At 32.1% G+C, this 27,835-nt stretch overlaps 4 protein-coding genes across 8 annotated transcripts; all 4 read left to right on the forward strand.

Moving 5' to 3' along the window:
* The first annotated feature begins 10,200 nt into the window (after positions 1-10,200).
* Positions 10,201-14,108, forward strand: LOC112789414 (large ribosomal subunit protein uL1c). Of its 2 annotated transcripts, none has more exons than XM_025831288.2 (7): positions 10,201-10,790; positions 11,554-11,733; positions 11,857-11,911; positions 12,731-12,858; positions 13,079-13,162; positions 13,455-13,580; positions 13,676-14,108. In XM_025831288.2, exons 1-7 carry the CDS (start codon positions 10,440-10,442, stop codon positions 13,805-13,807), a joined length of 1,056 nt encoding a protein of 351 aa, XP_025687073.1. In that variant the 5' UTR covers positions 10,201-10,439; the 3' UTR covers positions 13,808-14,108. The 2 variants fall into 2 exon arrangements, with proteins under 2 accessions (XP_025687073.1, XP_025687072.1); XM_025831287.3 differs by having other exon boundaries at positions 10,281-10,790; positions 11,527-11,733.
* A 2,183-nt stretch (positions 14,109-16,291) lies between these two features.
* Positions 16,292-19,742, forward strand: LOC112789415 (uncharacterized GPI-anchored protein At1g61900). Of its 4 annotated transcripts, none has more exons than XM_025831291.3 (7): positions 16,292-16,848; positions 17,123-18,004; positions 18,192-18,437; positions 18,553-18,576; positions 18,830-18,970; positions 19,073-19,117; positions 19,372-19,742. In XM_025831291.3, the coding sequence occupies exons 1-7, from the start codon at positions 16,818-16,820 to the stop codon at positions 19,443-19,445; spliced, it is 1,443 nt and encodes a 480-aa protein (XP_025687076.1). In that variant the 5' UTR covers positions 16,292-16,817; the 3' UTR covers positions 19,446-19,742. The 4 variants fall into 4 exon arrangements, with proteins under 4 accessions (XP_025687076.1, XP_025687075.1, XP_025687077.1 ...); XM_025831290.3 differs by having other exon boundaries at positions 16,340-16,848; positions 18,550-18,576; XM_025831292.3 differs by having other exon boundaries at positions 16,340-16,848; positions 18,556-18,576.
* Positions 19,743-20,207: 465 nt separating this feature from the next.
* Positions 20,208-25,021, forward strand: LOC112789416 (receptor-like protein EIX1). Its single transcript, XM_072232356.1, has 2 exons — positions 20,208-22,499; positions 22,721-25,021. Exons 1-2 carry the CDS (start codon positions 21,446-21,448, stop codon positions 23,251-23,253), a joined length of 1,587 nt encoding a protein of 528 aa, XP_072088457.1. The 5' UTR covers positions 20,208-21,445; the 3' UTR covers positions 23,254-25,021.
* On the forward strand, positions 23,367-25,021 carry LOC140173150 (receptor-like protein EIX2). The gene is made up of 2 exons (XM_072231019.1): positions 23,367-23,520; positions 23,572-25,021. Exons 1-2 carry the CDS (start codon positions 23,367-23,369, stop codon positions 24,531-24,533), a joined length of 1,116 nt encoding a protein of 371 aa, XP_072087120.1. The 3' UTR covers positions 24,534-25,021.
* Positions 25,022-27,835: the final 2,814 nt, after the last annotated feature.

Here is a 27,835-nt window from a genome sequence, read left to right on the forward strand (position 1 = left end):
TTCATCTCTGATTTTCACCGGGAAAACAAACCTGGGAAATAAAAAATGAGAATTTTTAATTTATTACGTTCTGTAATAGTCTTGATGATTTCTTACAATTATAATTATTAACACATAGCTGGACGAATGTGGTATAATCGTCTTACTAAATATCTGACAAAAAATGGATTTAATAATGATGATATTTGTCCATGTGTTTTCATAAAGAAAACTGCATCTGGATTCATTATAATTGCTGTGTACGTTGATGATTTAAATATCATTGGAACTCCTAAAGAGATTCTAACAATTATAAAAACTCTAAAAGAAGAGTTTGAGATGAAAGATCTTGGAAGAACTAAATTTTGTCTCGGCCTGCAGATCGAGCATATTAAAAATGAGATCTTTATTCATCAAACAACATATACAGAGAAAATCTTGAAGAGATTTTATATGGATAAGTCACATCCATTAAGTACTCAAATGATCGTAAGATCTTTGGATGTGAAAAAGGATCAATTTCGTCCTAAAGAAGAGAATGAAGATATTCTTGGTCCTGAAATACCATATCTTAGTACCATTGAAGCGTTAATGTATCTTGCTAATAATACGCGACCTAACATATCATTTGCTGTGAACTTACTAGCAAGGTATAGTTCCTCTCCAACCAGAAGACATTGGAGTGGAATCAAGCAAATATTTCGATATCTTCATGGAACGGTTGATATGGGATTGTTTTATCCCTATGGATCCAAGTCACAACTAGTTGGCTATGCAGATGCTGGCTAATTGTCTGATCCATATAAAGGGAGATCTCAAGCAGGATATCTGTTCACATATGGTGGTACAGCTATATCATGGAGGTCTACGAAACAGACGATAGCAACAACCTCCTCTAATCATGCTGAAATACTGGCGATTCATAAAGCTAGTCGCGAGTGTTTTTGGCTGATGAGTCTGATTCAATATATTTTATCATCACGTGGACTGATTGATCATAAGATAGCTCCAACTGTCCTGTTTGAAGATAATACAGCATGCATTGTTCAACTTAAGGGTGGATACATCAAAGGTGATAGAACAAAGCATATTTCTCCCAAATTCTTCTTCACTCGTGATCTTTAAAATCAATGGACAATTGATGTCCAACAGATCTGTTCAAGTGACAATCTGGCAGATTTATTCACAAAGTCACTCCCAAAATCCTCCTTTGAAAGATTGGTACATGAGATTGGGATGCGTCGATTTCGAGACATTAAATGATGTCGGCAAGAAGGAGAGACTGTACTCTTTTTTCCTTGGTCAGGTTTTTTTCCATTGGATTTTTCTTGACAAGATTTTTAATGAGGCAGTCCCATTACAAAGGATTTTGTACTCTTTTTCCTTCACTAAAGTTTTTTCCCATTAGATTTTTCTTTAGTAAGGTTTTAACGAGGTATAATCCTAAATGAGCATCTAAGGGGGAGTGTTGTGATAAGAATGGGATGTGGATGCCCATTCCTATGAGAAGCTAACATTCTCAAGATAGATTGTAATTAATAATGTTGAAGAAAGTTAGACTTTCACAAGTATAAATAGAAGGCTTGATAAGAAGCCATTTACACATCAAAAAAAGCATTTATTCTTTTGGCACAAGATGGGTAAAATATATATCACTTTTAAGAATAGTGTACGAACTTGCACTATCCGCAAGACAAATATTTTCAGAATATGTCCTTGCCATTTTCTTCAAAGACAAATGATAATAATAATAAAATGAGTAGAAGTGCATGCACAGTAAAATTATTCACATGAATACTTAACAGACACATACACATATCAAACTATTTCATCATTGATCAAATAGCCAATATTTCCTTTAGAATCCTTAAAGAAATTAGATACATCATAATGAGTGGTGGAATTTTCATCATTTGAAACAAAATTTGTTTCCTTTTCTTTGTCATCCTTTTTCAAGGATGCTTGATAAAGATCAACTAGGTGCCTTGGGGTACGACAGGTACGTGACCAATGGCCCTTTCCACCACAACGGAAGCATTTATCCTCAATTGATATACTTTACCCATTATTTCTTTCTTTATCCCACTTCTGGTGAGATCCTTTGTGAACATAATTCTTTTTCCGTCCATAATTTTTCTCGTTACTAAAACCTTGTCATTTACCTCTTTTGGGGTAATGATTTGCTGCATTTACTTCAGGATATGGGGCGGCGCCAACTTGGCGCGCTTCATGATTCTTTAAGAGTAACTCATTGTTGCGTTCAGCAACAAGAAAGCAAGAAATTAACTCAGAATATTTTTAAATTCTGTTTCTCGATACTGCTGCTGCAGGAGCACATTCGAGACATGGAAGGTCGAAAAAATTTTCTCTAACATATCGGGCTTGAGGAAGTATCACCGTCTTTTGATAATTGTACCTTTCTTCAAGGTCTTTCCACAGATCTACAGGATCTTTTAATGTGGGATATTCATTTTTCAATCATACTTCAAGATGACGATGAAGAAAAATTATAGCTTTGGTTATATCCTTCTGGGATGTATTATTTTCAACCTTAATGGTATCTCTAAGATCCATTGAATCAAGATGGATTTTAACATATAGTATCCATGAAAAATATTTGTTTCCAAATATATCAAAAACATTATATTCAAGATGAAAGAGCTTCAACATAATAAAAACTTGTTACCTGGAGTCTTCCTAAAATTTCGTTAGAGTTTCGTGCTGATAACGTGTTATAAAATAACTAAATAAGGAAGATAAAATAAAGAAATATAAATGAAAGACTCTAGTATTAATATTCACTAATATTAATATCATCCTACCATAATAACTATGATTTATATATTAATACTATATTTGTAATATGAAGAGAAAGAAAAACTTCGTAGAAAGAGAAGAAATACTTTTTTTGATGTGTAAATGGCTTCTTATCAAGCCTTCTATTTATACTTGTAAAAGTCTAACTTTCTTCAACATTATTAATTACAATCTATCTTGAGAATGTTAACTTCTCATAGGAATGGGCATCCACGTCCCATTCTTATCAGCTTGCAGATCGAGCATATAAAAAATGGTATCTTTATTCATCAAACAACATACACAGAGAAAATCTTGAAGAGATTTTATATGGATAAGTCACATCCATTAAGTACTCCAATGATCGTAAGATCTTTGGATGTGAAAAAGGATCAATTTCGTCCTAAAGAAGATAATGAAGATATCCTTGGTCCTGAAGTACCATATCTTAATGCCATTGGAGCGCTAATGTATCTTGCTAATAATACGCGACCTGACATATCATTTGCTGTGAACTTACTAGCAAGGTATAGTTCCTCTCCAACTAGAAGATATTGGAGTGGAATCAAGCAAATCTTTCGATATCTTCATGGAACGGTTGATATGGGATTGTTTTATCCCTAGGGATCCAAGTCACAACTAGTTGGCTATGCAGATGCTGGCTACTTGTCTGATCCATATAAAGGAGATCTCAAACAGGATATCTGTTCACATATGGTGGTACAGCTATATCATGGAGGTCCACGAAACAGACGATAGCAACAACCTCCTCTAATCATGCTGAAATACTGACGATTCATAAAGCTAGTCGCGAGTGTTTTTGGCTGAGCAATCTGATCCAATATATTTTGTCATCACGTGGACTGATTGATCATAAGATAGCTCAAACTGTCCTGTTTGAAGATAATACAGCATGCATTGCTCAATTTAAGGGTGGATACATCAAAGGTGATAGAACAAAGCATATTTCTCCCAAATTCTTCTTCACTCATGATCTTTAAAATCAATGGACAATTGATGTCCAACAGATCTGTTCAAGTAACAATCTGGCAGATTTATTCACAAAGTCACTCCCAAAATCCTCCTTTGAAAGATTGGTACATGAGATTGGGATACGCCGATTTCGAGACATTAAATGATATTGGCAAGAGGGAGAGACCGTACTCTTTTTTTCTTGGTCATATTTTTTTTTCATTGGATTTTTCTTGAAAAGGTCTTTAATAAGGCAGTCTTATCACAAAGGATTTTGTACTCTTTTTCCTTTATTAAAGTTTTTTTCCAATGGGTTTTTCTTTAGTAAGATTTTAACGAGGCATAATCCTAAATGGGCATCCAAGGAGGAGTGTTGTGATAAGAATGGGACGTGAATGCTCATTCTTATGAGAAGCTAACATTCTTAAGATAAATTGTAATTAATAATGTTGAAGAAAGTTAGACTTTCACAAGTATAAATAGAAGGCTTGATAAGAAGCCATTTACACATCAAAAAAAGTATTTCTTCTTTCTCTATGAAGTTTTTCTTTCTCTTCATATTACAAATATAGTATTAATATATAAATCATAATTATTATAGTAGGATGATATTAATATTAGTGAATATTAATACTAGAATCTTTCATTTATATTTCTTTATTTTATCTTCCTTATTTAGTTATTTTATAACACTTTGTTGATTGTTGATATATCCATTATATGTCCAAAGAAAAGGGCAACTTCATTCGATCAATCAAAGAGACTTAATCAGTGGCTGATAAATTTGAATTTGAAAGGTGTTGCTTCAAATATTGCATATTTGAATGGTGTAGATAAAATTGAATGAACTAAGATCAGAGTCCATGTGACAAAGCAAAACAAAAACGACATCACTACCACTAATGTGTGGACAATATTCATTACTCATCAACTAAGCTTCTTTGACAAAAGCCAAAGTTCAAATATATATGTCCTATTCGTTTTCTATCCTTTTTTTAATATTTATTTAACGAAATAATAATTAAAATTTAGGGAACTGTGACTAAAATAAAGTAATGGACACCAACTACAAATGTAATTAATAGTTGTAATTAAGTTAAATGTACAAAATTAAAACATTAATTTAAATATACAAATATTATTTTCCAATAATACAACTATGATAATAGATTAAAAAAATTAAGATTTTGAAAACTGAACTAACTATCAAACGGATAGAATTATGCATTCAAATATTTAATTAGATTTAAATTAGATATAATAAAATAATATATTTATATATAAAATATATAATTTTTAAAAGATTGATTTTTTTTGTATGATTAGTTAATCGTTAAAAAATTGTACCGATTTGAATAAAAATATGAACTAAAAATACAAAGAATTGGTTTGAATTAACTTATCAATTTCGCCAGGGAATCAAGAGGGAATTCAGCCAATTCCAGCCAACTATTTAATGGGTTGGATCTCGAAACTCATCTTAATAAAAATAAGTTAATATACATGGATATTTCTTCTGTTAAGTATCAGAATATTTTTTTTCATACTAATTGGATATTCTTTAATATATTTTTCGAATTTTTGTATTGCAAATGTGAATATTTCTATTTCTTTAAGAATTTTATAATTTTTTTTTAAAATCCTATAAATATAAAATATAACTGGATGTTTCTTTTATTAAGTATTATGATATTTTTTTCATATTAAATGAATGTTTTTTTTATATTTCTGTAATTGTTCAAAAACAACTCATGCCCCACCGCTCCTTTCTTAAACAATTCCTAAAGCTGAACCAAGTGCAAAACAGAGACCGATTGGATGTGATGGAATCGCGATTTGACCGATTCAAAGGGAGATTGGACGTGACAGAATCGCGATTTGATCATTCGAAGACCTGTGCCGCTTGCTGTAGAGGATCAATACATGAGTGGATTCCATGGAGTAGGACACTCCGATCTGTCACAAACGGAGTTCTCCGGCGTCGCACCAGGCCGCTAGTGGCTCGCATGGGAGTAGAACCGTGCCGGAACAGTGGAGAAAACTGGAACTCCGATTTTTTGCGGTGAGAATGCGATGACTTAGATTGAGCGTTTGGAGCAGTTCTTTCTCAGAGCGGTGCCAAAAGAGAAATGGGTCGCGGTGGCAATAATCGCCATGGAAGGCCGCGCGTTCACATGGTTCCGATGACGGAAATTGACCGCAACGACGCTAACGGTGAGAGAGAGGGAGTCTGTGTGTGTGGTTGTTGGAGATGGATATATTAATATGGGAGAGAAGATGAAAAATTTTATAAACTTTAAAATTTTAAAATTAATTATTAATAATTATAATTAATTAAATTATTTACTTTTTGCTAGTTAGACACTTAATTTTCTATACTTTTCCTTAACTTATATGATAGTTGATTCTCCAAACTTTTTCAAATACTAAATGTTCCATTGTTGTTTTTTTTTTCGATTTTTTATCTATTTTCTACCAAATAGTTTATTTTTTTTTTACCTTAAATCAATTTTATGACAGTTTTTGACTAATCATCATTCATCAGGTCAAACCAATCCGTTATTATACCCTTATGCGAGAGTGAACATATTGGCAGTTATTCATATGAAAATAATATTTTTATGTAAATATAATATTTAAAATATCAATACATATTATATTATAATAAATAATTTAATTAAATATATTAAATATTTAATAATTTTTAATTATTATATTCATATAAATATATTTTTATATGAGTAATCGCCAAATATCTTACGTATCTTTGGAGAGAACACAATAAAGTTTGAACAAGCCAACAAGATTGTCATGAAATCATTTAATTAATAAATAGATCAAAAACCTTGTTCGCGAAAAAGTTTCGAATTCATGAAAATGGTTTTGTGTGGATGGTTATAGTAGCGTATTAAGTTAAAAAACTTCAACATTAAAAAAATCATGACCACTATATATCTAAGGATAATTAGAGAGCAATATACAATATGCTAAATTTTTTATGGCTCCAATACACCAACTCTGCAAAGCAATGGTTGGATCTATATTCTATACCTCATAATTATACTTAAGACAAAAGTAAGAGCGGAAATAATAAATCATCTATATTTTGTTAAATTTGTAGCGATTCATATGATTTTATCAGACTATTTAAACTTTTGAGATATATAATTAATAATTTTATGATATAGTATTAAAATTTTTTATAATAAAAGAATATAGAATTTGAATTGATATTTATTATTTCATTCTTCTAAATAAATTAGATAAATTTTTAATATTGTACTTGTGTGGATAACCTATAAAGATAGGGTAGCATTATATCTGTAAAGATATTTTTTAATAATTGAGCATAACATTAATTTAAAATCAAAATCTCTAAACGATGAGGACTAAAAAATTATGCCATTTCAATTATAATTTATTAGCATGGTTAATAACTTTGAATACATTATATCTCGTAATAGAATAAAATATATTTTATAAAATTATTATATTATTAATTTATAGAACCGTTAGAATTGAGATACATTTAAGAGGTCAAGATTAATGAAATAAAATTTTACATTTAGAAGAGATTGATCGGATAAAATATGTTAAATATAAATAAGTGCAAATCAAATCAAAGAAATTAAATTCATATACATATAAATAGAAATAATGAAATCTAAAAATAAAAATTATTACTTATTAAATGATCCCATTCAAAAGACTATCATTCTCAAAAATTCAAAATTGAAACTAACACTGAATATTTTCAATTATTTCATTGCGTATGTGTTTTGTTTTGTTTTGTTCTTTTTTCCACATATCCATGAATTCACTGGTTTGAAGTGTGTGTTTGGTTTTTAAATAAAAATGTTTTTTTGGTATTAATAAAATTGCTTTTGTAATTATTATTTTTGTAGTTCATAGTAATCTTATTTAGCTTAGCAGCTGCCAAAGAAGAAAATGATGGCTCCCACAGTATTGGGCCGGCTTCAATGGTTGTCAGTGGGCTGCTTCTCCCTTTCATAACTTCACTCCACCCATCAAAATGTATAAAATTAATATGTGAAAATTAGTTCTTAGCCTATTGAATTAAAAAATATCATGGTGAACAAAATATATATATATATATATATATATATATATATATATATATATATAAAATTATAAATGTCCTCATATCTCATAATAAATAAATTTGATCGAAACTAAGTTGAGTTGATATTATCTATTTAAATAAGTATTAGAATTTGAATTTTATTTTATGTAAATAATAATTTATTGACCAATAACAAATCTTTAAATAAAATTCAATAACAAATTAATTTTTGACCTACTAAATTAGAAGATACAATAAAAAAAAAATCTGACCAAATAAATAAATAAATAAGGTGAAATAATAATTGACAAAACTCTCTCAAATAAAAAAGTTTTGCAGATATATAAATTAAATAAAATTTATCCAATGGCCAATCCACTTATCTATTTAAATAAGTGTGTTGAAAATTCAAATTATATATTTTATATATATAATGAATTATTAGTTTGTTGAATTTAAAAATTTCACCATTTTTTTAATAGAATCCAAAAATATAAAAAGAATTTAAAGTTCACTTGTATTAATTTATTATAAGTATGATAATAGATTATTATGTAATGAATTTCTCTTTGAAAAATTTATCAATATGAAACATTTTAAGGAAGGCACATCAACCTGTTTATTTGTATATTGAAGAATCTAAACCTTATTACATGAGTGTCATACATAGCATAGACCATTAAATCGGATGAGATAAAATAATTTTAATCATTGTTACTCTCTTAAGTCTTAAATAATGACATAAATTTTCATTCTAACATACATTTAAGCAAATATCTTTTCATGCATGGGATTAAAAAAAAGCTAGTAATTGAAATGATATATATATTGAGTCTATTTTGGTATTCACTATTTTGAATAAAAAAGGAAATAATATTTCTTCTTAAAATGTGATATTTTTAAAATAAAAAATTTTCATTGAATAATTAGAATAATGTCAATTTTTTCTTTACATTATAAATTCATATAAAATTTATAATAATATAATTATAATTTTTCAAATCTTAAAAATTTAATAATTTTTAAGAGATATCATGACAAAACTGAATACAATACAAAGTGACATATATATTTTTTTCATGCCTAAAATTAAGAATTTCAGATATTATTTTATTTTATTTTGGATAATCTACATAAGTCACAAACTACTACTGTAAATGCAAATGAGTCTTTAAGCAAAGAGAGGCAAAAATAAAGCTTTTAGATTTGAAGAAGAATGGAGTTGGAACAAACATTTTAGATTTCCTTCTAGTCACTACCTTTAAAATTTTTAGTTATTTTTGGGTTTGGCCAATAAGAGTTAGTCGAATAAATACTTACATATATTATGACGGATCCAGAAAATTTTGATTGTGGGGACGAAATATATATAACATTATAATATTTTTTATAATAAAAATATTACGTTTACATAAAAAAATTAGCTATCAAATTATCTATTATAAATTTGTGTATAAATACATATATTATTTAACTTATTTTTAATGTATATTTTATATTTTAAATTTATATTTTAATATTTATTCTGTACAAGTGATTATTTTATGTATATGTAGCATAATTATTATTATAATTATATTTTGTTATTTTAAAATATGATTAAGTTTCAAAAAATCTAATTACAAATTAAAATACTAAAATAATAATTTAAATAATAACATATAATTTAAAATTTAATTTTTTATATTTCATATTTTGAAACCTTGACAATATAATTAAAATGTCTTTTTTTTTTGGTATATGTCGTTAAATAATCATTTAAAACTCAACTTTCATACAAATTAGTTCTTGATGATATTCATAATTGAAAAAGTTCATTCAACTAGTGTAGTTATTATGAAAAAAACTAAAGCTAATTTTAAAAAAAGAAATACAAATGGATAAATAATATTCTTTCGAGTCGATTTCTAAAAAAGAACACCAATTTTATTTAAATTTAAAAATTGATTATTATAATGGACATCTAATATGAAGTTCTCAAATCAGCTATCAAGTGTCGAAAGTTGAATAAAAAATTATTGTGGAGTCAAATTTAATAATTTAGTGGGATAAATAAATATTATTATTATATACTACTCAATAAAATTTCAAATTGTAGTGGGGCGCTTGCCCCCACACTCACATGAATGGATCCATCCCTGTACATAAACTAATTCAGTTTGATCGAGTAATTAATTTATTCGTTTGTTTAAACAAATATCAAAATTTAAATTCTATCTTATAGATACGATAACTCATTAACTTGTAGTAAATAACTCAAATTAATCTTTAACTTGTCGAGTTAAAAAATATTATAAATAACTAAAAATTACTACATACATAATTTAGACACTTTTTAATATTTACCTAAGTGACAAGTGAATTGATTAGAATCCAAGTTAGTTTGAAATTTATAATTTTTGTGTGAATCATACTAGCTTAAAATTAGACCTTTATTTTTGCATTTTCTGAGAAAAAATGACTAGCACCCAAAAAAAAATAACACGCGGCAGTGAGTAGAGGATAGGGCACATCTTATCTGAGGTGCCTCCCTCATATAATTTCATTTCATTGGATAACACACAAAGCTATCTCTATTTTCTCTCTGCAATTTCATCAAACACCATCCATGGCTTCAACCTGCGCCCCTCCTTCCTCCCTCATGCTCGCCCACCCTCAAGACCTTTCTCCTTCTCTCCGCTTCTTCCTTCCTAGGCCTTCTTCTAGAACCTTCTCCTCCTCTTCCTTCTCCCCTCTTCTTTCCAAGCCTCCCACAAGGTGGCTCCATGTTACCTTCCACAGGGAGCCTTTCTCCGCTGTTCTCGCCGCTTTGGCTGCCGAGGTCGAGGTAGCGGAGACCGTCGACGACACCGACGAGGTCGACGGAGCTCAAGCCTCTGATGCCTCTGCCACCGCCACACCGGTCACCACTACCAAGCCTAAGAAGGGAAAGGCTGCATTGCCTCTCAAGAGGGACAGGGTAATGTGCAAATTCTCCGCTTTTTTTTTTTTTTTTAAATTTTTTCCCCATTCGTCTCATTTTTCATCGATTCGGTTAGGCTTTCAATTTCGTGTTATAGAGAGAAAATGTGTGCCTTATAGTTTCATTCTTGCTTGTGGGAATGCAAGTTATAGATTATGGATGATTCTTAGCTGCTTCTGTGTAGAATTTGTCAATATTTTTGGGAAATTTATTTGCTTTTCAGTTGAAATTGCCCGTCAATTAGAGAAGTGTTTCCTTTTTTTTTCTTTTGTCCATTTTGAGCTTATAGTTCTCTTTCTCTTAAGCATATGCAATCAGGAAGAAGGTGTATCCAAGTTTCTTGTGCTTCTCATATTTTAATACATTGTAGGGAAATGATTTATCAACAAAAAGAAGAAAAAAAAACCTTGGCATTTCATGAAGTTGAGATCACCAAGAGACCAAGGGGATGAATAAATTCAATAGTTTAGGGTTTTGGAACATAAATATTCATTTACACAGAAAACATGATTATATGGCTCAATATTCTGTCATCATAGAATAATTTTATCTGAATTTTCAATGATAGGTTGTTTGAGTACATGGTCAGAGGTGTTTTGGAGTGTAGGAAATTGTATTCAAGCTTTTTAGTTAGTTGATCGGTCGTTATGTTCAAGCAATAGTTTACTTTTTCCATGCTCGGTTCATTGAATTTTTTGTATTTGATATTGTGTTTCCTTCCTTTTATTATAAGGTTAATGTTATTATGATTTATCACCAGACGAGGTCTAAGAGGTTCTTGGAAATTCAACAATTGAGAGAGCGTAAGAAAGAGTACGACTTGAAGACAGCAATATCTTTGGTCAAAGCAACGGCTAAAACCAAGTTTGTAGAAACAGTAGAAGCCCATTTCCGCCTCAACATTGACCCCAAATATAATGATCAGCAGTTAAGAGCAACGGTGAGTCTCCTACTATCGCCTATTTTAGTTTATTGCATACCTGTACAATGAAAACCCGAGTCATATGAGCCCTAAGTTCTACAATAATAAATTCTAAGTCCTTCATCCACTTCTTCTTAATAGGTAAATCTGCCAAAGGGAACTGGGAAGCCGGTTAAAGTGGCTGTTCTAACTCAAGGTGCTTGTTTTTTTCAATTCTAACTCTCACTTTTAGACTTCTAGTTGATTAAAAGATTTCAGATCATGCAGAATACATTTTCTTATTAGAACTATGTGGATGAAAGGAAATTTATCCATTATTATTTTTCTATGTGGATGCCTCCCTGGATGAGCATAAAGTGAACCCTTTTCTTGCACTAGTTGATTGATGTCTTGCCATCAAGATATTGACATACAGGAATTTCTATGCCACTGCACTCATAGGGAGGTCGTATAATTCTAAGTCTGTACAGTAAGTGACTAATAATTGGTAATGCTTACGAAATTTAGCTCAAAAAACTCATGTCACCCGTTTCCCCCACCGTGCTAAATGGCAAAATCCCATCTCTCGTTCTTTTCCACCTGTTTGCTTACTCTTAGTATCTGATTAATTATGGAACTACGTATAATTCATTTGATTTGGTTGTGTCTTGTACTATTGGTATCCATTTGTGCAAATAGCTGTAAGTCTGAGGGCAAAGGATTATCACTTTAAGAAAAGATATTGATAGTGATATTGAGTTTGACCCTTAACCTTCGAGTATCATTTACAGTTTGTTTCGTTTCTTCTAGTAAGAATGAGGTGGTCAAACCATTGTGGGCAACATCTTTGATGGTGTCTGAAATCCATTGTTAGAATGAATGTTTTTATGTCCTGTCTCTGTTGCTTTGCTTATATCTGCTTCCAACGGAATTTTCAGTCCTTGCATTTGTTCCTTATTAATTGTTAATGGACATGCACATGCTGTTTGTTTCTTTTCAAATAGTTCCCTAATGGCAATCAAATATGTATTGATAGGTGAAAAATTTGATGAAGCGAAAAACGCTGGAGCTGATTTGGTGGGTGGAGAGGATCTGATAGAACAGATAAAAGGAGGGTTCATGGAATTTGACAAGTTGATTGCTTCTCCAGATATGATGCCTAAGGTGTTGATCTGATGATCTATGTTCTGATTAGTTGGCTTTCTCTAATCCAAACTTTATGTTATTCAAGTGATTAGGTTTAAATCCACCTTTTTCATTCTGATTAGTCCAGATATTACTATGTTCATGTTTATCCTTTGCAGTTCAGTAATTTAATAGGGACAGTTTCTGCGTTGCTACTTATGATAGAATCTCCCTTAATTATCATTGCGGATTCTGTCAGGTGGCTAGCCTAGGGAAGATTCTGGGTCCAAGAGGACTGATGCCAAATCCAAAAGCTGGCACTGTAACAGCTAATATACCTCAGGTGTGCTATCCACTTTATTGTTTATTCCTTCGAAACTTCCTTCATTTGCAATGGGGAAAAATGTTATACACATTCTTTTAGTGCAAAATGTATATACATATACTAGTATTGTATTTCTAAGATTTTTCTCCTTTCTGTTTTCCTTATCTATCCTAAAAATTGTGTGGGAATAGTGCATGAAAAATTGAATACATTTCTGCCTACAACATCTGACAAGGCTGTAAGTCTTTTTTTCTTCCGCAAAACTTCTGCGATTGGTTAACCAGAGAGCCTTCAAAATTCATTTTTTCAGGCCATAGCAGAATTCAAGCAGGGGAAAGTTGAATACAGAGCAGATAAAACTGGAATTGTGCACTTACCCTTTGGAAAAGCCGACTTTTCGGAGGAGGATCTACTTGTAAACTTGCTCGCTGCAGTAGTATGTTCTTCCGTCATTCCCCAAGCTTCTTTTCATAATAACATTTCGCGCAAGTGATAAGTAACCCGCTTAACTCATTCTCATTCATTTCACAGAAATCAGTTGACACAAACAAACCATCGGGCGCTAAAGGTGTGTACTGGAAGAGTGCCCACATATGTTCAGCAATGGGACCTTCAATCAGGTTAAACATCAGGGAGATGCTTGATTACAGACCAGATGCATGAAGAAATAGTGAGCAACCTGTGTAAATGCTTGTTTTGATTTGGTCAGCTATTCTGGGTGCCCTTGTCAGATCTTTGCCAACTGGTTTAGCCAAAAAATGATGTTACCGAAGTTGCATACAAGGGGATATACTTTGGTGGTTATAGCTTTTAAAAAAAAAAAACGTTGCACCAAAAGTATATGAAACACTACATAGTCTTTGACCGCAGCTTGAGGATTTTTACCTTGTATTACTTTGTAGCTAACACCCAATATTTTAATTATATTTTTCTTTTCCTGGCAATAAATTTTCAATTTTTACAATTGGTGATTATGGTTTCAGGCTATATAAGCTTTATATTCTAATATCAGTCACAAATATTTCTGAATGTGTTTTAAAAACCAGTTAAATCCAAGTACATAATCACTGACACTCCAAATATTCATCATTCATGCATCAAGACATGCTTTTTGTTGTTTGGCTTGGAGTATCCTATTCTATTTGATCAATGTTTGCTTCATAAGTTTATTAATTATTATTCTTGATAATGTTTCTAGGCGAGTTTTTTAGGGTTTTTTTTTTCCCAAATATAAAAGTAACCAAAAAAGATGGCAAAAGGGTGTCCCATCTTTTTGTGTGAAATTTTTCAAACAATGTAAATGTAAGGTGATTCTGACTATTGATCAAGTTGATCAAGAAGGTTAGATACTCAGATTAAATACAGGTCTATATCAAGCATCTTATTATAGGTAAAACTCAATACATGTTATTGTTTTATGAAATTTTAACGTGAGATGATCTATTCCAATCTTGTGCTAATGTTAGATTACCTAAACTTGGAACAAAAATATCTCATGAATGACCTCTAATGAGCACAAACAAAAAAGCCTCATAAATGAATATTCAGAGGGCATGGCTCCAGCATCCAAGGATGAAAGGTTTGTTAGATTGATTGTTTATAGGAGTCGTAAAGAAGTTGGTTGTATACGTGGTTGATTCAGGGCATTAGATGCTAGTTTTTGTGGCGTGCATTTGCAGGAAAAAGATTTCAATGATGGAGGAAGTGGAGCCCCCAATTGTGGGGACCAAAAGAACTCTTGTTAGTTTGGTGTAGTGTTGGCACTTGTCACAACATGTGTACACAAGAATTTGCGCATGTTAATGTTTCATTTTGGACACAATAATTGCGCATACTTTGATCCGTGTAGAGTGTACCTTGTTTTAGAGGGATCCGAGACACCAACCTCCAAACCAGTTCCCTCACCTCAACTAACACTTCCAAAAATCAACACACTTTAGGCAATTTAGTCTATTGATTAGTTAGGAAAAGCAAATACTAAAATTGTGGAGACTTCTTTTTTGTAATATGTTAAAGTAAAAAACTATGGTAACTTGTGTTGCACAATATTGACGAGGTTGTATTCCTTGAAAGGCACAATACAACCTCACTTGTTGGCTATTAGAGCTTTGTGCCTTAATAGTAATTGATGGTAGTTAATGGTAACTAAGCGTTTTCTTTATTGATTCTGCCTTGTATACTGTAAGAAAATATTATTTTCTTTTATTATAATTTGCTTATAGTTGAATTATGTCTTTTTTTTTTTTATTGTAGAGAATAGAGGTGCTACAGCGGTGACTTATGTTATGAATATATGTATCTAGTGCTAGACAATGTACACAATCAAAGTCAATTAAATTCTCATTCCCACTCTCAGTTAATTTCAGATTTTAGTATTTTACTATGATCATTCATGATCAAAATTTTTTAGGACTATATGAAAGGCTTGTATGATAATAGATTATCTCGTATATAAGCTTCATATTATCTGATCATGCAATGCATTTTCGTTTTTAAGTAGAATTAACACACAACAAATGTATATATTTTTGTACAAAATGTTTAATTGACCTTTATCACTCAAAGTCAACATTTAATTTATCATGTTTAGATTTATTAGACTCACCGAAACATTAGATTAATAAAAAACTAATTAAGCCGAAACTTTTTAAATGAAAAAAATATATAAAAAATATGATTATGATGAATCAGATTAAGAAAAAAGTGATTACTGACATAAAGATACTTTCATATAATAGTTGATTTGTAAACAAGTGTTATGTGAAGAAGTTTAGCCCATTATATTAAATATTTTAAATTATTTAACTGTTTTTAATTACAAATTTAAAATTTCACATAAAAATACTTTTAGGTGATTAATTAGCTTCTAAAAACAAAAGAGGAGTTATTTTTTTTTAGTTGTCTATAGTATTTTTTAATCTGGTAGCTCAATGATAAATTAGAGTTTTATAAATTATTGTATATACAAAACGAGATTCAAATCTCGAACACTTCTTTAGATAGACGAGTAAACTGACCATTCGACCAACTTAAATTAGTTAAAGGAGCGGTTATTTATTTGTTTTATCGGGTAAATGGGCCGGAATGCAAGGACTGGGCCCATTTCAACGTAGATAATGCAGACTCCGGCACTGACTGGTGAAGACTAATGTTTGTTTGTTGTGTAATACTGTAATGTCTAGTACTCGCCAAAACGCTGCGTTTCGACTTTATAGAAATTGGTAATGCGGTTGACAGCTGTATGTAAGAGAGTGAGCATATGATATCACTCTCTCTCTCTCTCTCGCTCGTCGTCGTCTTCTCCTTCCTCTTCCTCCTTCCTCCACCGTCTTCCTTCCTCAGTTAGGGTTTCGATTTTCCCCTCTTTTCCCCCCTCTTCTGCTGCTAACTTTAGTCCATGCATTTCAATCTCAAGATTCTTTCTCTCTCCGATCCCTATCTGAGTTAACCCGGCGAGTCCTCAGAATATCCGTTCCACGCTTCTCCGAGCTGGTTTCCTTTTGTGGAAGCTCACGCAAACTAAACTACTATCTCAGTTCTTAGTTCCAGATCTCAAGCTTGAAGGTACTGAGGTTTTACCAAGTTTTCTACAATGTGCCGTTATTTGACTTATCACCGGCGGCCATTTTGTTCTGCTGTGTGAAAATCAATGGTACTTGAAGGCTAGGGAATTATGGTTAGCTTTCAGGATGCTAATTATAGGGGTAAGCACTAGTGTAATTTTTGGAGGCTTCTTTTGTCATTCTATTCTTACTTTTATGTTATTTGTTATTTGTTGCTGATTTGCAATCTTTTGTATATGAACCCTTAATCAATCACTGCAGCGGTGTTATTACTGTTTTCAAGCCTCATTAATATGATTTTTCTTTTTTGGTTTGTGTTTTGGTTTTTGTTGACCTCTTAATATAGTAGAAGGGTTGATTGTTGTGTAGGGCTAAGAACACCGTTCTGTAGTTCTAAGTGCTTATATTCTTGCAGGTTCTTGGTGCTGTCAGTTAATTCTATTTTTCATCTGGCTTTCTACTTTCCAAGATGTGACAGCACGAGAAACACATGCTGGCCCTAGACAAATTTCTACCCTGGTAGAGTTAGCTAAGGAACCTATTTCTGGAGAATCTGGGCTCTTTGAGCCCATAGAAATTTCTCCTGCTGTATTGCCAAAATACCCATATCCCACTGAGCCTTTGTCACCAATGTACACTAGTTTCCCTAGTTCCCCAAACAGATATCTACCAGTTTTAACCGGAAAATGCCCTGTAAACTTTTCAGTTTCGGATATATCAAATATCATAGATAAAACAGCATCTGATTGCACCGGAGCACTGGCAGCGCTCGTAGGGAATGTAATATGTTGTCCACAGTTTAGTAGCTTAATCCACATCTTCCAGGGTTTCTTCAACATCAAATCTGATAAGTTGGTTTTGCCAACTGCAGCTTCTGATCATTGTTTTACTGATATCATCAATATTCTATCCAGTAAAGGGTCAAATGGCACAATGCTTCCCACACTTTGCTCCATAAAACCATCGAATCTTACAGGTGGGTCATGCCCTGTGAAGGATGTTTCTACTTTTGAAAAAACGGTTAACACAAGTAAATTACTTGAGGCCTGCAGCACAGTTGATCCGCTAAAAGAGTGTTGTAGACCTGTTTGCCAGCCTGCAATAATGGATGCTGCACTTCAGATTTCTGGAAGGCAGATGATGCTTAATGACAATGGGAATGTGGCTGGTGAAATGAATCACACTGATTATCTTAATGACTGCAAAGGCGTTGTTTATTCATACCTTTCCAAAAAGTTATCATTGGAAGCTGCTAATACTACATTCCGGATACTGTCTGCCTGCAAAGTTAACAAAGGTACATTTTTTTAATTTTTTTAACTTTAATGTAGTATATCTTTTGAGTTTGATAATTTGGTTATGCATCTGCTGTTGAATGTATCATTGTGCTGCTAGAAATTGTTATCTATTTTCCAGAAATCAAATGATAATTTGTGTTCTGCTTTAGTTTAATTCTCCTAATGAGGTGCATAATGTGTGTGCAGCATGCCCTTTGAATTTTAAGGAACCCTCGGAAGTAATGAATGCATGTCGGAATGTTGCTGCCCCTAGCCCTTCGTGCTGTAGTTCATTAAACACATACATCGCCGGAATACAGCAACAAATGTTAATTACAAATAAGCAAGCTATAATATGTGCAACACTTTTTGGATCTATGTTACGTAGAGGCGGCATAATGACAAATGTTTATCAGCTTTGTGACGTTGACTTAAAAGATTTCAGCTTACAAAGTATTATCCTACTCTATTTTGTCAATTGATGTTCTTATTTTTTGTCCACGGTGATTCTCTTAATTTGTCTGGCCTAACTTTTCTCTCTGTTGTGGCTATGCATGGTGTTGAGAAGCAGCAGCCTTTGGACTTCAACAAGGTGGGTTGGCTGCTATTATTTTTAATTCAATATGTTTGCACACTGGTTCAACTGATACGTGGAGTTGGGCAGTTGAGCGCAAAGTCATGCTATTATGCCCCATTTTTTTAAGAAGGGTGATCAATTAGAATACAATCCTGGGTTATACTGTTTTAGGGGGGAGAAAACCATTTAAATCAAAGTGAACCATTTTCTATTCCTGGTAAAGCAAAAGATTGAACTGTTAAGATTAATAATGTAGGTTTATGTGCAGGATGTCTGCTTGGAAGCTTGCCTCAAGATGTGATATTTGACAATTCATCAGGATTTAGCTTTACATGTGATTTGAGTGACAATGTTGCTGCACCTTGGCCTTCATCATCTTCCATTACATCTGTGTCGCTCTGTGCACCTGGTATTTTTCTTAACAATTTTCACTTTATTTTTGCCATTGGATATCGATATTCCAAATTTTTTTTTGCATTTGTTTAACTCATGTCTACTTGGAGTTTTGCAGAGATGTCCTTACCTGCATTACCAACTTCGGCACTGAAAAATATTGGTTAGTATCATCACTCATTGCAGTTCAGGTTCCATTTTGAATTTTTCAATGAATAAATTATGTATGCTGTCAACAAATTTAATAGTTAATACAATAGTTTCTTTAAACATTTGTGTTCCTTAGCATTCCGATTTGTGCATGCTCAATTTTAACAATTAGGTTGCATGGATTATGTTCTTGTCAAATTATCTATTGGTGTTTGTCAATTGGTCCCGAGTAAAAGTTTGACTTTCTGAATGTTGCGCATCTTGCAGGTTGTAATTCTGGTGGAGTGGGATTTCTTGTGCCTATTTTTTCATTTTTAATCTTCAGTACACTGTTGTACTGAATAGATTTTAGGGTTTAGATGAGTGTCGGGAAGGGCGTTTCCATGTGTCTTGGTGTTGATTTTGCATGTATATTTTTGGATAGTCTCATTGTATAGCATCTCTTTTTCTCCACCTGTCATCTTCTGGTTGTATGTGCTGAGCAGCTCCTTAGTGAAATAGTGCTCATTTTATTTAGGATCCATAATTGTGCTGTGAAGGGTTCGATTTTTTCTGCTGAAAAATGCTGACAAGCGGATGCCAGATTAGCCACTAACTGAAACTTAATAATAACACTTCAGATGAAGCTCTTAATTCGACGACTGGTAAGCCTTATTTGAGAATTAGAAGGATGTGACTTGAAAAAAAAAAAAAAACATAATGGAAGACATAATTTGGTGCGCTTATGAGAAACTCATCTAAATTATCAGGGCAGATTGTAAAGATGAGGTGACATCGGAATACATGCAGAGTAATCGAGTTTAAAATGGTGAGTTTCGTCATTCCACCCTGTTCTGTTTTCAGGAAAGACAGTTAAAAGTTTGTGAACTTGAGAAACTAACACGTGATTCAAATTTAAAAGAGTACACAGTAATACAGTATATCAGATTATCAGTTGTATAATTAAATGCATTGGGATATTCGGAGGATGGATTATTGTTGGTTGTTATAAAATCTCAACCGAGGAAGCTGTAGAAAGAAACCAAACTACTATATTAATGAGTTCTGCCAGAGTTCTATTTGAAAAATGTTATTATATACACAAAAAGAATCAGCCACTGGATATATCTCTGTTTCTGTACTCAGTTGATATTCAAGTATTTCGTGCTGTAGCGAGATTAAGAAAACTGAGCTACAACACATTATAATTCCTCTAACAGTTAAATATTTATATCGTTAAATGTTATATTATTGTGTTTAACTGACTGTTATGATCCCAAAATAATTTTATTTGTTCCCCACAAAATAACTTAAATAAATACTAAGGAAAAGTATATATATCCGGTTTAATTATTCTGTTGGTCTTTGTAGTTTTATAAAATTTGCAATTAGGTTTTTATACTTTTTTTTAATTGGATCTCTATACTGTTTTTAATTTTGTAATTAGGTTTTTCAGGTCAAAATGTTAAAATTAACAGAATATTTCTCTCAAAAAATATGTGATAAAAAATCTAATTAGGTTTTTAATAATAGATATTTTCAATTTGCAATAAAATATTCAGTTAACTAATATTTTTTACACTAGAAAGATCTAATTACAAAATTAAAAGCAGTGTTAGGACCTAATTGAAAAGAAAAAAATACAGAGATATAATTGAAAATTTGGTAAAATTATAGGAACTAATAGAGGAATTAAACCTATATATCATGTAGAAGATTGATACTCTGCTGAGTAGTAGGCATAGCCACTACAAACCAAACACCAAAGGACGAACGAAATGAAAGAGTAAATTACTCTCAACATTCCTTTGTAAATCAAGCACTACGCAACGTTGGCAGGTTGCTTTCTTTCTAATTTTGTATATTATTATAGTTTAGAGCAAAATTGACCCTGATTATGACCTGAAGTTAGTTATTTCACCTATATGCAAGGATTAGCAAGTTGTGGAGCTACTTTACAAATTATTGAGGCTAAGATTAAAATCATCAAGAGAGACCAATAGAAGTAAAATAGTAGCAGAGTAGTCACTAGAGATCAGAACCGTGGAGTTGTTGGGGAGTTTTTTAATAGGATTCAGGACACAATGGAACATTAGCAATTGTCTTGACTTGAATGTGTTATTTTCAGAAACATTTGCTTCTCTTTCTGATGCATTTTTCTGGTCAATCATTCTGTCTTGCATATATTTATTTTTATATCAACTTTGTATATATCCATCTTGTCTCGTCCGTGAAGGCTCAGCTTGGAAGGCTTCCATGGAATTATAGTAAGTTTATCATGTAACACAGAAATTAATAATGAGGACAGGTTAAGAATTGACAAGAATATATTGGTTTGCAGCCAGACCTGAGAGCAACAACCATGGAAAATATCACCTTAGTTGCATTTTTGTTACTAGTATTTTGCTTCACAAACACATATTATGCTCCCAACAGCTATGCTCAACCGGTTGATTGCCTAGCTTCCGATAGAGAAGCTCTAATAGACTTCAAAGATGGGCTTGATGATCCTGCAAACCAGCTTTCATCATGGATAGACAGAAAATGCTGTCAATGGCATGGAATACGCTGTGACAACCGCACGGGAGCCGTTGTTGCAATTGATCTCCCAGGTTCTTATAACAGGTATGGATTGCTTAATCCAAGTGGTGTGGTAAGACCGTCGTTGATGAAACTCAAGTCATTAAGGCATTTAGACTTGAGTCTCAACTCCTTCAATGGTATACCAATACCTGCATTCCTTGGATCACTAGAGAATTTGCAATATCTTAACCTCTCATATGCTGGTTTTCGTGGAAAAATTCCTCGAAATTTCGGAAACCTCTCTCATTTGAAGTCTCTTGATATAAGCAGTGAGGTTTTAAGCTTACATGCTGAAACCCTGAAATGGGTGACTGGTCTTGTCTCTTTGGAACATCTTGCCTTGCGTGGAGTTGACCTTTCAATGGTAGGAACTGATTGGGTTAGTGCAATAAATACACTGCCCTCTTTAGTTGAGTTGCATCTATCTGATTGCAGCCTGCAAGGTCATATTCCGATTCTTCCATCTCTGAATTTCACTTCACTTGCTGTGATGGATCTTAGATCTAACGACATTGTGTCAAAAATACCTGATTGGCTTGTAAATATAACCAGCCTACATCATATTGATATAAGCCATAATCACATGTATGGAAGCATACCACTTGGTTTTGGAGAGATGCCAAATTTATTGTCCTTGAAATTATTGGACAATGAGAATCTGACAGCAAACTGCTCTCAACTCTTCAGGGGAAGATGGGAAAAGACACAAGTTCTCAATTTGGCAGCTAATCAAATATATGGGAAGCTTCCATCTTCTTTTGGAAACTTGACTTCTCTGGTTCACCTTGATCTTTCTGACAATCATATTGAGGGTGAACTTCCAGTTTCCATCGGTAAACTCTGCAACTTGAATTTTTTCCGGCTTTCGCATAACAAAATCACAGGAAGACTACCTGAATATCTTGAAGGAATAGACAACGGTCATTCAAGAAAACCTTTTCCTTATTTGAAGACCTTTGACCTATCCTTCAATCAACTCAGGGTAAAATCCCAATCTGGTTAGATCAACTAGAAAATCTTGTTGAACTCTACTTTTCTTTTAACCTACTTGAAGGTCCCATTCCAATTTCCAGAGGGTCATTGCAAAAGCTTACCTCTTTGGACCTTGGAGTCAACAGACTCAATGGGACTCTCCCAGAAAGCATAGGACAACTTTCTCAGTTGCAAATTTTAAGTGTCATTGACAATCAGTTAACAGGTGTGATCTCTGAAGCCCATTTCTCAAAGCTAAGTCAGCTTGATACTTTATTGCTGTCTTCCAATTCATTCTTTGGGACTGTTAGCTCCCATTGGATCCCACCGTTCCAACTCACCGATCTTGAAATGGGTTCATGTGTTCTAGGGCCTTCTTTTCCTGCTTGGTTGAAATCACAAAATAAGGTTGATTACTTAGACTTCTCAAATGCTGGCGTTTCTGGTTTTGTGCCAAATTGGTTTTGGGATATGTCATCTAATATGTCATATTTAAACATTTCGCATAATGAATTACAGGGAAAGCTTCCAACTCCAATACCTATTGCACAATTCACTGCTGTTGATCTAAGCTTTAATAAGTTGAGGGACCAATTCACCTTCCGACAGTGCTAGTTTCATTTTTAGATTTTTCACACAATCGTTTTTATGGTACTATTCCAAGGAACATCATGTTTGGCATAGAATTTTTATCTTTTTCACATAATCAGCTTCAAGGAGAAATACCAATGTCTTTAGGAAAAGTGCAGTCACTTGTGGTCCTGAATCTTTCAAACAACAATTTAACAGGAAAGGTCCCTCCAAGCCTTGGAGATTGTTCATCTCTGGAGGTATTAGACCTTGGGAGCAATAATTTTTTTGGGATAGTTCCTGTTTCATTGGGTCAGCTGCAAAGACTCAGATCATTGCATCTAAGTAATAACAATTTTTGAGGGACTTTGCCATTGTCTTTTAGGAATTTGTCCAATTTGGAAACCATTGATATTGGAAACAATGGATTTTCAGGCAGTATTCCACCTTGGCTAACGGATGGTTTTGCACACCTTAGAATTCTTAGGTTAAGGTCTAATGCATTTTCTGGAGGATTGCCACATGAGCTTTCAAAACTCAATGCATTACAAGTCCTAGATCTTGCCAGAAATAACTTGGATGGCAACATTATTCCACCTAGCCTAGGTCATCTGAAAGCTATAGTTGATGAGCGAAAGAAGAACAAATATTTAAGGTACGGAGGATTTGAGGATGTGTACAAAGTGTACTATGAAGAAAGCTTGGTTGTGACTACAAAGGGCCAATCTCTAGTGTATACCAAGACTCTTTCTTTTGTTACTAGCATAGACCTTTCAGATAATAATTTCACTGGAAATCTTCCCAAGGAAATTACAAAGCTATCTGGTTTGGTAGTTCTCAACTTGTCAAGAAATCATATAACTGGCCAAATTCCTGAAGGCATGTCAAATTTGCATCAACTTTCATCTCTTGATCTCTCACATAATCAACTCTCTGGAATGATTCCCTCTAGCTTGGCTTCTTTATCATTTTTGGGGTACCTAGATTTGTCCAACCACAACTTCTCAGGTGTCATTCCTTATACAGGTCACATGACAACCTTTGATGAATCTTGTTATGTTGGGAATCCTGGTCTGTGTGGTCCTCCCCTTCTTGTAAAGTGTCCAAACGATGTTTATCCTAGTCATGACCACAACAAGGGACAAAATAATGAGGATGCAAATGATGATAGGTTAATTGATAAATGGTTTTACTTGAGTCTTGGTTTGGGGTTCGCAGCAGGAATTCTGATTCCTTATTTAATCTTTTCAATAAAGAGATCGTGGGGTGGTGTCTATTTTGCAATTGTGGATCAAGTTGTTTACAAGATATTGAGGCTATGGTGAAAATTCTGTCCAAAAGAAGTAGCCTCATTGTAGCAGGTGTCAGACTGTCAGTGTTTTCACTTTTTTGTTTCATACACCATTAAATGGTTTATTGTGTTCTCGTTAGGGGTGTGCATAGCCCGACCCGGCCGAAGATTCGATCCGGTCCCGAACACTTTAAGGACTAATTTGGTGTGATTTCACCGGGTCTAGGGTCGGGTAAGAGTCTTAAAAATAAATCTGGTCATTATTTCGGGTCGGGTCCGGGTTATGACTCGGGTCACCCGAAATCAGTCCGGTGGCCCGTCATCATACACAATTAATTTTTGTATTATTAGTGATGGATGATGGCTATTCTTATGTGGAATTTAAGTATTGTAAACCTTAATATTTTGTGTTATTAGTTATTATAAGACTATAAGTTAATGTTTTATGTTTAAAATGCATAAGATTGTAGACTAATTAATGTATAATATTGTGTTATTTGTATTGATTTAAATATTTGGTGTTATTAGACAATATTAATATTGATTATGGTTATGATTTAATTTTAGAGAAGAGTTGGTTCTTGTTATATTTTTCTAAGTGAATTTTACGATGTCAAATAATGTTAGAGTCTTGGAAATTTGGATATTTTCACATGCTAGTTTATAAGAATGTATCAAGGTAATATAATATTAACGGCCCGATTTTCACCCAGTTTTTATCCGGTATAATCGTGGCCCGAAAGTGTATAGATTTCATCGGGTCTAGGGTCGGATTCGGGTCTAATAAATAGGCCCGGTATATATTTCGGGTCGGATCTTGGTCACATCAACCCGGTTTCACCCAACCCATGCACACCCTTAGTTTTCGTTGTATACTCATATATTTTAGTTTCATTTTGTATAAGGTCTCTGATTAGTTTGTAGTTACAGCAAGCCAAATGTAACCTTATTACCTTAGGAGCTTGAAATTTATGTTTTATCATAATCTGTGAACGGCTGCTGTTTTGCTCCTTTTTTTTTCCTTTTTTTTTTTCCTTGTTGCCAAAAGTAACTTAACGGTGGAAAGCAATGGTGGTAATGGTGATGGTGCATGGTGGTGTTGTAGTAGTTATAGTGTAAAAGGTAAAATTGGCATTTGGTTTAGGCTATTGTGTTTTGTGCATAATCATCATAGTAAAAAAAGTTTTTGTGTAGGTGAGGTTTTACTCAAAATACAACAGCAAAGCGAAATGGGGATAAGGATAATTGTTTTTAACATCCTTAAAATTGAACTTTTTATTTTTAATATTGGAGTAATAACGGTGTTTTTTTAAAATGTGAATTGTTGGAGTGTTATTCTCAAATGTAGAATCGTTTAATTAGAGATGTAAAAATTAGACCGTCCAATTTATTAGAGCCACAGAAATTGGATCGTTCGATTTTTAGAGGTATACAAATCAGACCGTCCGATTTATGTTTAAAAAAATTAAAAAATTTGAGGTACAGATTGTGTACTTCCCACAACTTAAAAAAAACACAAAAAATTATAGTGTTAAGGTATATCACTACTTTTACTTCCATAACAAAAAAAATAGCCCCTTAAATTTTAGCTATATACAGTTTAGCCCCTAAAGAACCTCAGGTGCTTTTCATTTTATTTTAAATTAGAGTGAGACCTGCGTGATGCGCCAAAAGATAAATTAGTTATACTATATAGTGTATTCTAATAAGTGTTATATTATTTAGAGATACTGTATAGTGTATTCTAATAAGTGTTATATTATTTAGATATTAATTAGATAATATGTAAATTAATGTTAAATTTGAATTGTTATATTAAAAATATTTTGCAAAATATTTATTTGATAATTTGTATATAATTCTATATAATTATTCAACTAAAATATAATATAAATTAAAATATAGTTTATGACTTAAAAAATTTAAATTTATTTATTTTTTTAAAAAGATATAGACCATTTATATTAGAGTTGTATAAAATTATATTTTTATTTGTTGCTTCTATTTTACATTTATTTTATTTGTCATACTTTGTCTTCTCATATACTGTTCTTTGGGTTGCAAATAATTAAAGAAAATTTAAACAAAATAAATGAGAATGAGAAACACCAAAAATATATATTAGTTTTATAATTATGATGTATTTGAATATACCTAATAAAGAGATTTGCCAAATTTAAACTTACTTGGGGTTAGAAAAATAAATAAGAATGAAAAATACAAAAAAAAATGTAAATATAAAATTATGAATTAATTTTATAATCATAATATATTTGAATGTATTTAGTAAGAAAATGTGACAAATTTAAACTTACTCGAAGGAGTATTAGTAAGAGTATTAACATGTTTAAGTTGTAGAATTTTAATAATTGTAACTAAAAATTTTTATAATTATTATTATGACACTTTTAATGTATACTTGAAGGACTTTTGCTAATTAGTATTAGAGATTAATAATTAAAAATTAGTAAAGTCTTATGTAGCATGCATAAGTAGACCAAATAATGTAGTTGTAAGAGTATTAATATGTTTAAGTTGTAGAATTTTAATATTTGTAATTAAAAATTTTTATAATTATTATTATTATTATGACATTTTTAATGTATATTTATTGTATTTAATTAGTATTTTATGTTTTAATTGAATAATAATAGATAAAAAATTTAAATTTTTTTAAAAAATTTTTACTAAAAGATGATTGGTTGATTTTCAAATTTTGTCGAAATAAATAAAATTGCTGACATGACATCATTAGAAGGAGAAATATAGCTTAAACACAATATAAAAAAATTTAAGTATCAACTTTTATATAATAAAAATATATTTTTCTTATTTTTTGTATGAGCTATTTTTCAAACTTAAAAACCAGTCTTCTTTTTTTCCTCTGTGAAATAACAATTTCTTGCCAAAGAGAAATTAAGAACACTGCGTTTATTAGAACACATTATTACTTCTGTTTGAACTTTTTGTCCCCAAGTTATTGAATTTTCCTGACAACAATGACAATGTTATTTAATAATTTCCACTGCAAGTTAAGAACACCGGAAATTTGACATTACTTAATAGCAGGCAGCAGAGTGGCATTGTTTATTGTTAAAGCATAGTTTGCAAATAATAATAATCAGCATAATAAATTAAAATCAAAGAACTCTTCCTTTTCTTCCAAGTGCAGTCATCAATCAATAAACAATGGGTTATGTTAGGTAACTAATGACTTTCTTTAACAATATGAACAACGGATCTTAAAATTGACCCAATTCAAGTAAAACACACTACATTCTAAATTACTCACCTAAATCTTAATATTAGAATAACCATTCGCACACCTAATGAATT

Source organism: Arachis hypogaea, chromosome 3, assembly GCF_003086295.3.
Source record: "Arachis hypogaea cultivar Tifrunner chromosome 3, arahy.Tifrunner.gnm2.J5K5, whole genome shotgun sequence".
Taxonomy (NCBI): Eukaryota; Viridiplantae; Streptophyta; class Magnoliopsida; order Fabales; family Fabaceae; genus Arachis; species Arachis hypogaea.

Excerpts from the sequence above, each read along its gene's own strand:
- LOC112789414 (XM_025831287.3), top strand. The coding sequence starts at position 10,440 with ATGGCTTCAACCTGCGCCCCTCCTTCCTCCCTCATGCTCGCCCACCCT. Across the intron at positions 11,912-12,730 it reads AGTGGCTGTTCTAACTCAAG|GTGAAAAATTTGATGAAGCG; the intron begins GTGCTTGTTTTT and ends ATGTATTGATAG. Across the intron at positions 13,581-13,675 it reads TAAACTTGCTCGCTGCAGTA|AAATCAGTTGACACAAACAA; the intron begins GTATGTTCTTCC and ends TTCATTTCACAG.
- LOC112789415 (XM_025831290.3), top strand. The coding sequence starts at position 16,818 with ATGGTTAGCTTTCAGGATGCTAATTATAGGG. Across the intron at positions 16,849-17,122 it reads TCAGGATGCTAATTATAGGG|GTTCTTGGTGCTGTCAGTTA; the intron begins GTAAGCACTAGT and ends ATATTCTTGCAG. Across the intron at positions 19,118-19,371 it reads TTCGGCACTGAAAAATATTG|GTTGTAATTCTGGTGGAGTG; the intron begins GTTAGTATCATC and ends CGCATCTTGCAG.
- LOC112789416 (XM_072232356.1), top strand. The coding sequence starts at position 21,446 with ATGGAAAATATCACCTTAGTTGCATTTTTGTTACTAGTATTTTGCTTC. Across the intron at positions 22,500-22,720 it reads TGAACTTCCAGTTTCCATCG|GTCCCATTCCAATTTCCAGA; the intron begins GTAAACTCTGCA and ends ACCTACTTGAAG.
- LOC140173150 (XM_072231019.1), top strand. The coding sequence starts at position 23,367 with ATGTCTTTAGGAAAAGTGCAGTCACTTGTGGTCCTGAATCTTTCAAAC. Across the intron at positions 23,521-23,571 it reads GATAGTTCCTGTTTCATTGG|GGACTTTGCCATTGTCTTTT; the intron begins GTCAGCTGCAAA and ends ACAATTTTTGAG.